The sequence below is a fragment of the Gossypium hirsutum genome, chromosome D09 (genome assembly GCF_007990345.1).
Source record: "Gossypium hirsutum isolate 1008001.06 chromosome D09, Gossypium_hirsutum_v2.1, whole genome shotgun sequence".
NCBI classification, from domain to species: Eukaryota; Viridiplantae; Streptophyta; class Magnoliopsida; order Malvales; family Malvaceae; genus Gossypium; species Gossypium hirsutum.
The window spans coordinates 38,368,116-38,380,536 of NC_053445.1; the positions used below are offsets into that span (position 1 = coordinate 38,368,116).

At 28.5% G+C, this 12,421-nt stretch overlaps 1 protein-coding gene across 1 annotated transcript; it reads left to right on the plus strand.

Annotated features, from left to right (window-relative positions):
• The first annotated feature begins 9,458 nt into the window (after window positions 1-9,458).
• On the plus strand, window positions 9,459-10,022 carry LOC121220872 (protein CLAVATA 3). The gene is made up of 2 exons (XM_041100565.1): window positions 9,459-9,581; window positions 9,657-10,022. Exons 1-2 carry the CDS (start codon window positions 9,477-9,479, stop codon window positions 9,810-9,812), a joined length of 261 nt encoding a protein of 86 aa, XP_040956499.1. The 5' UTR covers window positions 9,459-9,476; the 3' UTR covers window positions 9,813-10,022.
• Window positions 10,023-12,421: the final 2,399 nt, after the last annotated feature.

Genomic DNA, 12,421 nt, shown 5'->3' on the forward strand with positions numbered 1-12,421 from the left:
TATTTTTTAGACTTTTATACTTTAGTTTTAGTTTTAGTTTTAGAATTTTATTTTTATTTATTAAATTTTTTGTAATTTTTATGATTGGGTTGGGTTGGGTAATTGGGTTGGATTGAATACTTGGGTTTGAATTGGGTTTAGGTGAATAGTGAGCCTATTTATATATTATAATTTTATTTATTAATTTTTTCGGTAATTGGGTTTGAATTGGGTAATTGGGTTGGGTAATTGGGTTTCGAACCGAATTAACCGTTAACCGAAAAATTAAAAAATAATTAACCGACCCCCGACCGAAAAAATTCAGTTAACAGACCGATTAACCTAATTCGGTCGGTTAACCGAATTTTTTCGGTTTTACCCGAATTTTGCACACCCCTAATTGGAGGTATGAATCTGCATCTGTATCTGAACTATTCTACAACTGTATCTGATATCATCTGTTTTTGTAGCTGATTCTGAGTATTTACTGACTAAAGATGAACTGAAATCACATCTATTATATTACTATTTAATTGAAAATGTAAGTTGCACATTGAGTTGCAAACTCATTTAGTCCGTTTGTTTGCATTACAAGTAAACTACAGACTTAGGTGGGACGGTGTGGTAGGAGCTCGGTCATTCCTTTAGTTATTTTATCGTTCCTTTTATAAACTAATTACATACTTTTTGACGGTTGAATTTCAAGTAATTAAAGGTTGGGTTGTTCTAAAATAATTTGATGTAACCTTCAGACTTGATCTTAACTTTTAGGCAGGGTATAGGGTGTTACATTTCATTTCAATTGATCGATGTAAGTTTAGAGGTAGGAGTTGAAGTTCCATCATCACCTCTTCTCTAATACAGGTAGAGCACGTTATCATCTGATACCACCATATTTATTAAAACAAGTCTAGGAAAAGCATATAACATTTCAATTTCTTCTTAACAAAAACAAAAAAAGAAAGAAAGAAATTATTTAGAAGTCACTTGCAAAAGGCACCAAATTAAAGCAAAGCAAAAAATAAAAAAAGCAAGGGTATAGTTCACAGACGGACAGAAGCATTAAAAGCAGGTCACATGGTATTAATGCTTTATTCAATGTACTTATTTAAATAAGGGTCTCCTCCTCAACTACATTTGTTGAAAACTTGAAATGGAACTAATTTGTTGAACCTCAAGACATTGGTGTGGGTGATATCACCTTTTCAAACGATAAGTTATATATATATTACAGCTGCTAGAAGAATCCAAGTCTGAAAGTTGGTTCGTGTTCATCTGAAATATGGAGTGATTAGTCTATTATATATCTCAACTCAAAAAAATTTGAATCTAAAAAAGTTCGAGTTTAAGACCAAATCTGGTTCGAGTTCAAAATAGATTCGACTCAAAGCTCAAAAAAGCTCAACTTTATAACTAAACGATCATGATAGATATTAATAATTAATATAACTTTATATATTACTTAAAATATAAATAAATAATATTTCTTTATTTTCTTTAAGACGTAGCATATTTATATTAAAATTTTATTGATAGGAAAAATAATTAATAATAAATATTATGTTAAATTATAAAGTGAAATAAATTTTAAAAAAATATTAATTTAATATAAAATATTTTTAATACTATAATTGTATATGTATAATAAATATATAGAATTAATAATTAAAATATATAAAATTAAATTTTAATGATAATATAATAATATATTATATAACTATTACCGAAACTGAAACTGATTACCTAACTTAACCTTAAACTGATATACTAAATTAGTATAACTAATACATAAAATAATAATGAAATATATACTATTAAAAATATAAATTATAACTATTACTAAAAATATTAATACACATATAACTATTATAATATAGATTATAATAAAAGATATAATATTACATGATATTATAATGTTTAATTATCGATGCATATATATAAACTATTAATATATGACATGATATAACATTATATAATATAGTAGAAGGGTTAACTTTCAAATGTATGAAAAGTGTAATGGCTTACAACATATTTCAACTAGTATAATAATAAACAATAATATATAATATGTAATAATATGTAATATGTAATATGTAATATATAATGTATAATGTATTGCTATTATATATAACTATCATTATATTATAGATTATAATAAAAGATATAATATTACATAATATTATAATGTTTAATCATAAATGCATATATATAAACTACTAATATATTATATACCATATGATATGATATAACATTATGTATTATAGTAGGAGTGTTAACTTTCAAATGTACAAAAAATATAAGGACTTAGAGCATATTTAAATCAGGATAATAACAAACAATAATATATAATAATGATTAATATTTAATGTACTACTATTATATATAACTGCTATTATATTACAAATTATATATAATTGTTATCGTTAGCTTTTGTACATGTCTAATGGTTTAAAAGTACATTAGAATACGAAGGTTTAATTAGGTCATTCCAGTGGTTAATGTAGCCTTCCCAATTCGACCATAACGTCTAGGTCAAATTTGGGAGGTTATAAGATTGTTTAGTTGAAAGTCGGGAACAATACAGATCCATCTCGCTCAAAGGACATGTACTTTTCGCGAAAAAATTACTACTATAAATATCAGAAACCGACTTAGTTTTCAAAATCTTTAATTTTCCACTATGACTAAAAACCGTTTTCTAAACCGAATTTTTCCAATATAACTTTCAAATGTAGGAAAAATATAGGGACTTAGAGCATATTTCTACCAGGATAATAAACAATAATATATGATAATAATTAATATATTATGTATTACTGTACATTATAATATGTGATATAGTATTATATAATGAAATGATATATTTTATAAGTATTAATGTAATAACTATTATTATATTATTGATTATAATAAAAGATATAACATCAATAGTTATATGTAATTTAGTATATTAAAATACATATTTATAATTATAATTAACAATACATGAAATATCATTTACAAATTGGGTTTAATTTCTTTTTATTTTGGACTTGAGATTTGGGCTATAATTAGTTTATTTTGAGTTTGGTAATAATGAATATATTATTTGGGTTTAGGCTTAGTCTAATATATTTTTTTGAATAAATATTTTAGAATATGAGTATTAGGTTTATAAATTTAATAAGAAAGATAAAAAGTTATTCAATTGTCAATATAATATAATAATGGACGATAAAAGATATTTTCTTTAATTCATATAATATTATAAAATAATAAGTTTTACATAAAATAAGCACTTTAATTATTTTATATAAAATACATTTATTAAATATATATAATTTATGTTTGTTATAAGAAAACTTTAAATTGCATTGTCATCGTATAAAGCTAAAATTAATTATTACATTCAAAATTAAATTATTTATAACTTATAAAATTCAAAATTATTTGAATCCTTCAGAGCTCGTCCGACTCGATCCAAGCCCGAATCCGAAAAATCCAAGTCCGAAAAGGCTCAAGCCCAAGAAAATTTGAGCCCGTAGCATATTCGAGCCCGAGAAAGTCAGAACCCGAAAAAATTCAAGCCCGAAGTAAGCCCGATCTGAGCTTGCTTGAGCCCGCCCATTTGCCATCTCTAATGTGTATCAATGGGTGAGGATTAATTTAGAGTAAGAAAGAGTTAAGAGGGATATAAGGTGCAAATTTCTCATAATGTAAGAAGGGGCTTAAATTAAGGTATGGAGTATAATGGCTAAACAATTCGGAGAGGTTGTGATATTTTAAGGTTGAAATGCGTAATTTATTAATCCTAATATATGCTTAAGGCTAAGGGAGGGTTGCCAAACAAGTTCCATCCCATGCAAACTTCGAGCAGCTGAATGGGGGAGAGAGAGAAGATTTGGGTAACATTCGGCCAAAAGGTTGCAGGGGAGGAATATAATTTATATTTATTAAGACTATAATTTTTTTTCCAAATTTTTAATATGTGTAAAATATTATTTAAGAATAAAATGACATTAAATGTTTAAAATAATTTAAAATTATGAAATAATTTAATTATATTCGATTTTAAGTAACATACTAAACAAATTTCATAATTCAAATTTAACATTTAATTTTATTCACACAGAATTTTAAAGTTATCAAATAATACCAAAATTAAAAGAGGTAAGTATGAATTGTGTAGGTTTAGGTTTAGCTATTCAGATTTGGTGATGTAATAAAAGGAATTGTAGTTGAGAGTATGTATATGTACAAGTGTAGTAGTAAAGGAAAAAAGTGAGCATAGGTGGCCAATAGAGGGAAAATGGGGTTGGAATTGTTACAAAATTGTCATTATTTGGTAGCAGATAATTGAGATGAATTCTGTGTTGAGTATGTCTTTTTGAGAAGTAAGCCCTGGTGGAGTATAAGCATATCAATTTGTCAAGGTAGGACACAGATTCTTTCTTTTGCTTTGGTTCAGATAAGTAAAAGGCAGTACAAACAAGCAATGGCACAAACCCCAAAGGCTAAGCCCTAAATGAGCACCCTCCGTCATGCATTGACGAAGATTATTGGTAGAAGTGAACATTCGATCGAATTAAGTAAAAAGTTTTCAAGTTAGTTGTGTAGATGAATATTATTTTACCTTCCTAACTAGATTTGAATTTTTTTTAATCGAGTCGAGTTGATTGAAATTGTTCAAGTTAAATTAAACATATCAATTTAAAATTTAGTTATAATATAACTAATTTCAAGTTAGAACACATATATTTAAAATCTCTTTCAAAGCAAAATAAGAGAAAAAATATACTTTAATATGATAAATTTGATTTAAGAATTTACTTGTTAAGCTCCTCAAATTTATTGTTTTGGATTTTTCAAGTTGTAAAAATTAACTTGACTCAAACTCAAAAAAATCGAAATAATTTTTTTTAGTCGAATTAACAATTGAAAGGGCATCGCACTAACAAAGACAACAAGCTGGCCAAGTCAATGTGAAGCTCAAAGAAAATGGACCTCAGAAGCATTAGCAGAGATGAGATGGTAGATAATTAGTGAATAATTAGAGAAACAAGTAAAATGAGGTTAGGTAGATAAAATAATGATTAAAGAAATGAAATAGCTTAACATATAAAAAAGTATATGTAATTTAGTGGTTAGGATCACTTGCCAATAGATATTTGCTTTAAAATAGAGGGTGTCAAAACAGAGTACTGAACAGCCTTTACAGATCCAGATGTTTATTGCAATTCATAAACTATAGGAAGGGAGAGCATTGGATGAAGATACAAAAGTTACATTATTTATTTATTCAAATTACTTTTAAATAATTCATATTAATTGAAATATTAAGGCCAAGCTTGACGAAATACAAAGACAAACACAATGAAAGGGCAGCTTAACTAATGAGAAATGACTCATATTGAAAATATTGCTTCCGATGGTGCTCAAAAACTTCAGCAAGAGCAAGTGCACAAAAGGAGGAAGAAGATTTACATGGGCTTGTGACAATGTAATCTTAGCTTGGTTATCTCATCATCTATGTTTGATCCTTTTCCTTGAATGCTTGATCTTTTAGTGATATCGGTGGAACACCATCATTTTCAACTATGCTTCACTTTTATCTAGTTTACAACTTGAAAATGAATTAACATCGTAATATTTCACTTTTTTTTTTTTTTTACTTAAGAGCATCATTTATCTGATTTTATGGAGGTAAATAATTTTCTATTTTCATTAGTTATTGATAAATTTTATTCAACATATTGAAATTGTTTTTTATTTAAATATATGTATAGGATGATGGCAATGAAAAAAAATGAAAATTTACCCGAGGGAATGAGAAGACTTGAAATTTGGTAGAATGTTGCTTGTCATCTCTGTTTTGAAGAAACATAAAACTATTTTAGACTTTGTTTCTTTTATGTGGGTTTAAATAGAAATTAAAAAATATTTTTAATTATTATATGTGATGGGAGTATTTTTTGAATGTTTGGACTTAGGTTTAGATTGAATGTTTGTTTTGTTTCGTTTCCTTTATGTGTTCTGACTATTTTTTTAAATTTCTTTTAGGGTAACTTATTAAAATAGTCACTTTAGTTTACCTCATCTTACATTTTGATCATTTACGTTATCGTGTTGTAATATTTAGTCACTGCGTCATTAATTGATGTTTACAGTGTAACGATAAGCTGATGTAGCACGTTAAATCATCATTTTAAACAAAAATTTTAGGTTAAATTATATAATTGCTCCCCGTATTTTTTCATTTTGAGCAATTTAATTTTTTTTATTTTATGTTCTTTTAACTTTTTTTTTAATTTCCATTCTTTTCTGCTTCTCCCTCTATTTTCCTCCATTCTCTATTTCTTTTAACGTAGTTTTTTTTATGTTTACGAAAAAAGAAAAGGCAAAAGATGAAACTAAAATAAAACTTGGTTCACATATTCTCACCCTACAATTACAAACCCTCATCGTTTATCACCGCTTTAATGAACCAGTTTGGATCTCCCAATGTCCTAGTCCACAAGCTCGACTCACTTGAAGAACTCACCAACCGTGACTTATGGGAATCCACCCTCAACAAAGTTTTCTAAGCCCATTCCCTCAACCTCATAACCAACCCCCACGACCACCTTATCTATTTTACCTACAACATTCTCGCCCTCTCGAGACTAGGTTGTTTCATGGATTCTTCAAACGAGCTCTACACTCTCAATGACTAAAACAATCACCATACGAAACTTACCCTCAACTTTACCCAAACCAATTTGGTTCCATGCTCCCTTTCTCTCTTCGGTTCATCCATGCTTGACTTCCAATCAAGCTTGCTTGGGAATATCCAAGAAGGTTTAGATCAATTTTATCGTTTGCTTAATTTTATTCGTCAGAGAATAAAATAAAATAAAAGGAAATGAATAATCTACACGATTCTGTAAAAATTCAGAAACGAAAAAAAAATTGTTTTGAATATAAAGAATTTAATTTATGTCTAAATTTGATTAATGATATGACTTTTTTATATTGATTAGTTAGATCCAATCTTAGTTTCAAAATTAGGTTATATTCAAATTGAGATTTGATTAAGAAAGATTAGTATTCCATTTCGAGTGAAATTCAATTTAAGAATCATGTAAAATAAACAATGACTTGGTTTATTTGGTGGGCAAAAATTATATTTTTGTAGTGAAGAATATGAGAAGAGAGAAAAATAAAAGGAAAGAAGAGAATGAAAATAAAGAAAAAAGAAGAAAAAAATTGTTCAAAAAAAATAAAAGTAAAAGGACTAGTTTTAGCAAATTGAAAACATAGAAAAACTATGTTAAAAGAAATGGGTAAGCAGAAGAGAATGGAAAATAAAGAAAGAAAAAAAGAAAGTTAAAAGAATATAAAAGAAAAAAATTAAATTGCTCAAAACGAAAAAAATATAGGGACCAATTATATAATTTAACCTAAAATTTTAGTTTGAAATGATGGTTTAACGTGCCACGTCAGCTTGCCGTTACACCGTTAATGACAATTAATGGCCGTGTGACTAAAATGTTACAACATAATAACGTAAGTGACTAAAACGTAACATTTCAAATATAAATGACTAAAATGTAACCTGAGATAAATAAGAGTGATTATTTTAATAATTTACCATTTCTTTTATGTAAGAATATTGTTGCAGAAAGCATGGGTTTTTCTTAAAAAAAGTTGTAGCATTTATTTATAAAGATTTGTGGCTAAAAAGCCAATGACAAATAAATTGTTATTTGAAAGAAAAAAATGTTGCCTTTTAATTTATGCAAAATATAGCATTGCAATAAATATAAAAGTGTTGACTATTATTTCAAACCAACATTGCATTTATTGTAAAAATTAAAATAATTGTTATTTAAAAGTGAAAAATGTTTCTTTTGCTTTTAGGCAGTGCTCTCGTAATGTTGCAATAATGGTGAACAATTGTTGCATTTTCTTTCGAGTAAGTATTGTATGTAACCATAACATAACAACAATAAAACAAACCATTACTTTAAAAAAAAAAATTTCTTCAAATAAATATTACATTTAACAATTAAAAAAAATGAAATAAGTGTTGCTTTTGAATTTATTACACAATGGTCACACAACCATTGCATAAACTCTAATGCAACGAAATTTGTTATTTAGGCTATAATTTACGGGTGCTGCTTAAGTTTATTTTTGTTGTAGAGTAAGTTGATTCATCTCTAAATTTTTAATAAATATATTTTATACATAATTTTTTTTATTCATATCGTGGATGTGCTATAATCTAGTATATGTGTATACGCCGGTTTGTAATCAATTATTTTGATAATCATTTTCAATACTTTTATTTCCATTTTTAATAATTTGTATAATAAACAAAATATGAATTTGTATGCCACGTCTCGTTACTTCTATCAACCACCAACATTAGTTAAAGGTCGATGAGGGTTAAGAAAAGTGCTCTACTTTTATTATTTTGAAAAATTATACGATTTTGGACTAGAATCTAATTGGAAAAGATGGGAATGATATTTGGTGATATTTTGAGTTAAAGTCAAAATTAAGAAATGTACTTGGATGATGCTTCCAAGAAGTTGAAGGTGGTGATGGTGGGAGATATAAGAAAGCAAAAGTTGGTATGATGATGAAGTATAAAAATGTTAATAATGAGGAAGAGTTGTGTTTTATGAGTTGAATTTAAGTAATTGTAGGTATTGAATTTAAATTCTATTTTGGATATATAAATTTATTAAAATCTAATACTCATGAGAATTGACTTGGGAGTATTGTTGGCGCATTACATCTGATGGGGTATATTTGGCCCACGGTAAAGGATAAAGCCTCTGATGATTCTCCCTGTGGAATAAGAGCAGCAAGCGCCACCCCATCACCATCAATCAATCCCTCATCTAAAACAAAAAATAAAATCGCCATTTAACCATAATTATCCATCATCAGCTCTACTCTCCATGAAAATAACACTCAGTTCTTACAGTGGAAATGGAATCTCTATTCCTCTGTTAAGTACTCAGAACAAAATCTACAACTGCAGTACTTAAAAAGCATATAATAAAGGTATCAGAAACCATAACGGTATAGCTAACCAGGTTTTGCCAATGCATTATCATCTTTTAGAAATTAGATACGATTGCTTTGGCATGTTTGTGGAGAGTGACGTTGCCATGACTGCCACATTTTGAAACGGCGCCACATCAGAACTGAAAGCTACAATCATTTCTCAAAGAAATGTCTGAAAATGGCTGCACCATGCAATCATTTACTAATTTTAAATGCTATAAATTGGGAGCTACCATCCCTACTTTTTCTTCACACTTCTCTATCTTCTCTCTCGTTAACATTTTGTTGCTATATGGTCTAATATGGCATCCGCGTGTACTTTAAAGCTTGTTACAACCAGAGCTTTGGTGCTGGCCCTCCTATATTTGCTGGTTTTGCAAGGAGTTTGTGGTCCATCTCTTTCTTTATTTTCTAGTTTTGTTACATTGGCTTATTTGGGTTTTCGTTTAGACTTTAGAATGTCAATCAGCTTATCTTTTTGGTGTTTTGGTTTGTGGAACTTTTTAACAGGCTGCGTTTCTGGTCATGGATGCTTCCATGAAAAGCCAGCTCAAAATAGAAAGGTTCGTTATCTGTGTTTGTTATTTCATGCATGACTTGGAAAAGAAACTTGTATATATAACTATTCATGCTTGCAGATATTGCATGCTGATTTGAAGGAAAACAATGGATCCATAACCGGTGCTGGGAATATGGAAAACTTTGTGGGATGGGAATTAAGGGCAGTGCCATCAGGTCCAGATCCTTTGCACCATAATGGTGGTAGCCCTAAGAAGCCTCGGACTGACCCTTAAGTTTCCTTTCCTTGCGCATGTTTTAGTGTTTTGTTGGGGGTGCTTAATGAATTATAACATAATATCTAGTTCGTTTCAGCTTCTATTTTGGAGGGTAATTGTTGTTTAATCATCAAGACACTTTGCCTTGGTCTCTTATCTTTTTGTTCTCTATTTTGAACTTTTGGTTTTCATATATATGTGTGTGTGTGTGTAAATGCAAATGTTTGGAAGTTGTTTGACGGTTGACTTTCATGTATTAATTTATCTTATGGAACTAAGTTTATATTGACTGATCTCAACTATAAAGAGAAGTTAAAAACATTGAAAATTAATGAACCCTTGAAGTAAAAACTAGCTAAGGAGTATAATCTGGGCTTTATAGTTGCTCCATGGTAGGGAGGAAGATGACAGTTGTAGATTCTTAGTTCATAGCATTCGGAAGCTGTTGGCTCGTCAATGGAGGGTTCACCCTATACACACAGACAGAGACAGTAATACTGCAGCAGACCACTTGGCGCATTTAGGAGGTGGATATGACTTGATGAGCATTCTACGTGAAGCACCCACAGGCATTAGTTTCATTCTTAATAATGATTGTTTTAGTTTATCAAGCACCAGTTTGTACTCGAATGGATTATTAGGCCACTAAGCTAGTTCCCTCCTTCATTATAAAAAAAATAATAATCTGAGCTTTATAATTAGAATAATATAAAAAATAAAACTAACTAAAGTAATACAACATTTGTAATATTTACCAAAATAGAATAAGTTTGTACCATTGGAGAGAGAAATTCAGTCCCATTAAACCGGTTTTAACAATTTTCTAGCTCCCTCAAGTCACTTCTCAATTTTTGAAGGGAATATTTTAAATTGAATTTTTTAATTTATGATTTTGTAATTATTAAATAAAAAAATGTGGTGACTTTGGCATATCGATTTTGAGAGAAATATTATTTTATTTTATTGATTAATCAACTAAAATCAGTTTATTTAGATTAATTTTTATATTTGAAAAGATTGATGAGTTTAATAGGAATCGAATCGATCCAATTAAATCAATTTTTGGTGTGGTTGAAAATTTAAATTATTTCAATTCACGATAATATAATTCTCATTAAATTTGAATTTTTTTTTTTTTGTAAATTCTAACAATTATAAAACCATTCAAATCACCTTCATAAGTTAAAAAAAAAAAAAGAGAGACAAATCAGCAAATATAAGTTTGAGTTTGAAGAATTGTTGGTGATCCAAGTTAAGGTAATGAAAAGTTTACTTTCTAAAATTTATTGTATTAAAACTGTATTATGATTTCTTTATTTGAAAATTTATTTGAAGTTATATTTTTAACAAAATTATATTAAGTAAAATTTGAATAATGTTTTTTTTTTAGTTTTCAATTATTTGTATATGTAAATATTTAAGTTTATAAATTTTTAATTTTAATTTTCTCTTTGTTTATATGTATTGTTATTTTAAAAGTCGGTATAATTTTTTTTAATGTTATTTTAAAAGCTGATATAATTTTTTAACTCATAATTTTGTATAATGTAATATTTTGCAGGTTAATTGTACAAGATAAGTAACCAATTTGTAATGATTAATTACAAGGAGAAATTTGTCGGAGACATCATATTAGTCATAAATTTAAATAAAGTATTAATCTTCATGTGTTGAAATTGAAGATTAGTAGTAAAATTGCAACACGTAGTGAGAGAATAGTATCTAGAATCTTCTATAGATTATTGACGTCAATAGATCTCATCATATTTAGCCAGCTTGACCTTATTGATGATGAAGATGTTGAGACAATAATGATAGTTCATTATAGTAATGAAAATCATGCAGTAAAATTATATGCAGAGTTTGAATGATGCTGAGCAGGAGAATGCGGTAGCTAAAATTCCTGGTTCATCTAGCTTTGAATATATCTGGGTCAACAGTATGAATCGCAAGAGCCGTACATGAAGGTGTCATCAATGTCTTAGGGGAGGCGATATTCAATTTGATAGTTGAATTTCGATTTTTGTGTTGCATTGGATGACCTATACGACTCTGCACCACCACCGATATTTGGTGGTATTCAAAATCCTACATTTGATCTTAATGAATATGTTGTTTAACCGAATGCGGAAGATGTATCGGTTGATATTGCATACGATAATAAAAATAATTCTAAATTTAGTGAGTCTTATGTGGACAATATATCGAATAAAACAAATGTTCAAGAAGTCGATGATGATCCTGATTTCAACCAAGGCGTCCAACCAAATACTGCTGAAAATCGGGCTCATATGCTTAACATTGACTTAGATGCGATACGTGCCTTAGAATTTTTAGAATATCCTCATATATATTACCATCCCACATGATGAGTTCCACTGTGCATTCTTGAGATTTGTGCATGGGGTTGAATTCCTGACGAAAGAAGTTGTTGTAGGAGTCATCAATGAGCACAACCTTAAAGTTGGCATAGATTACAAAGTTGTCATATCTACCACGCCCAAATATGTTGGCGAGTGTTGGAAGGCTAATGAAAGATACAAATGGAGGATCAGGGCAGCATTGATGACAAAGAAGCAAATTTGGGTAATTTGAAAATTTGACAATAGCCATACCTGCACAAACTG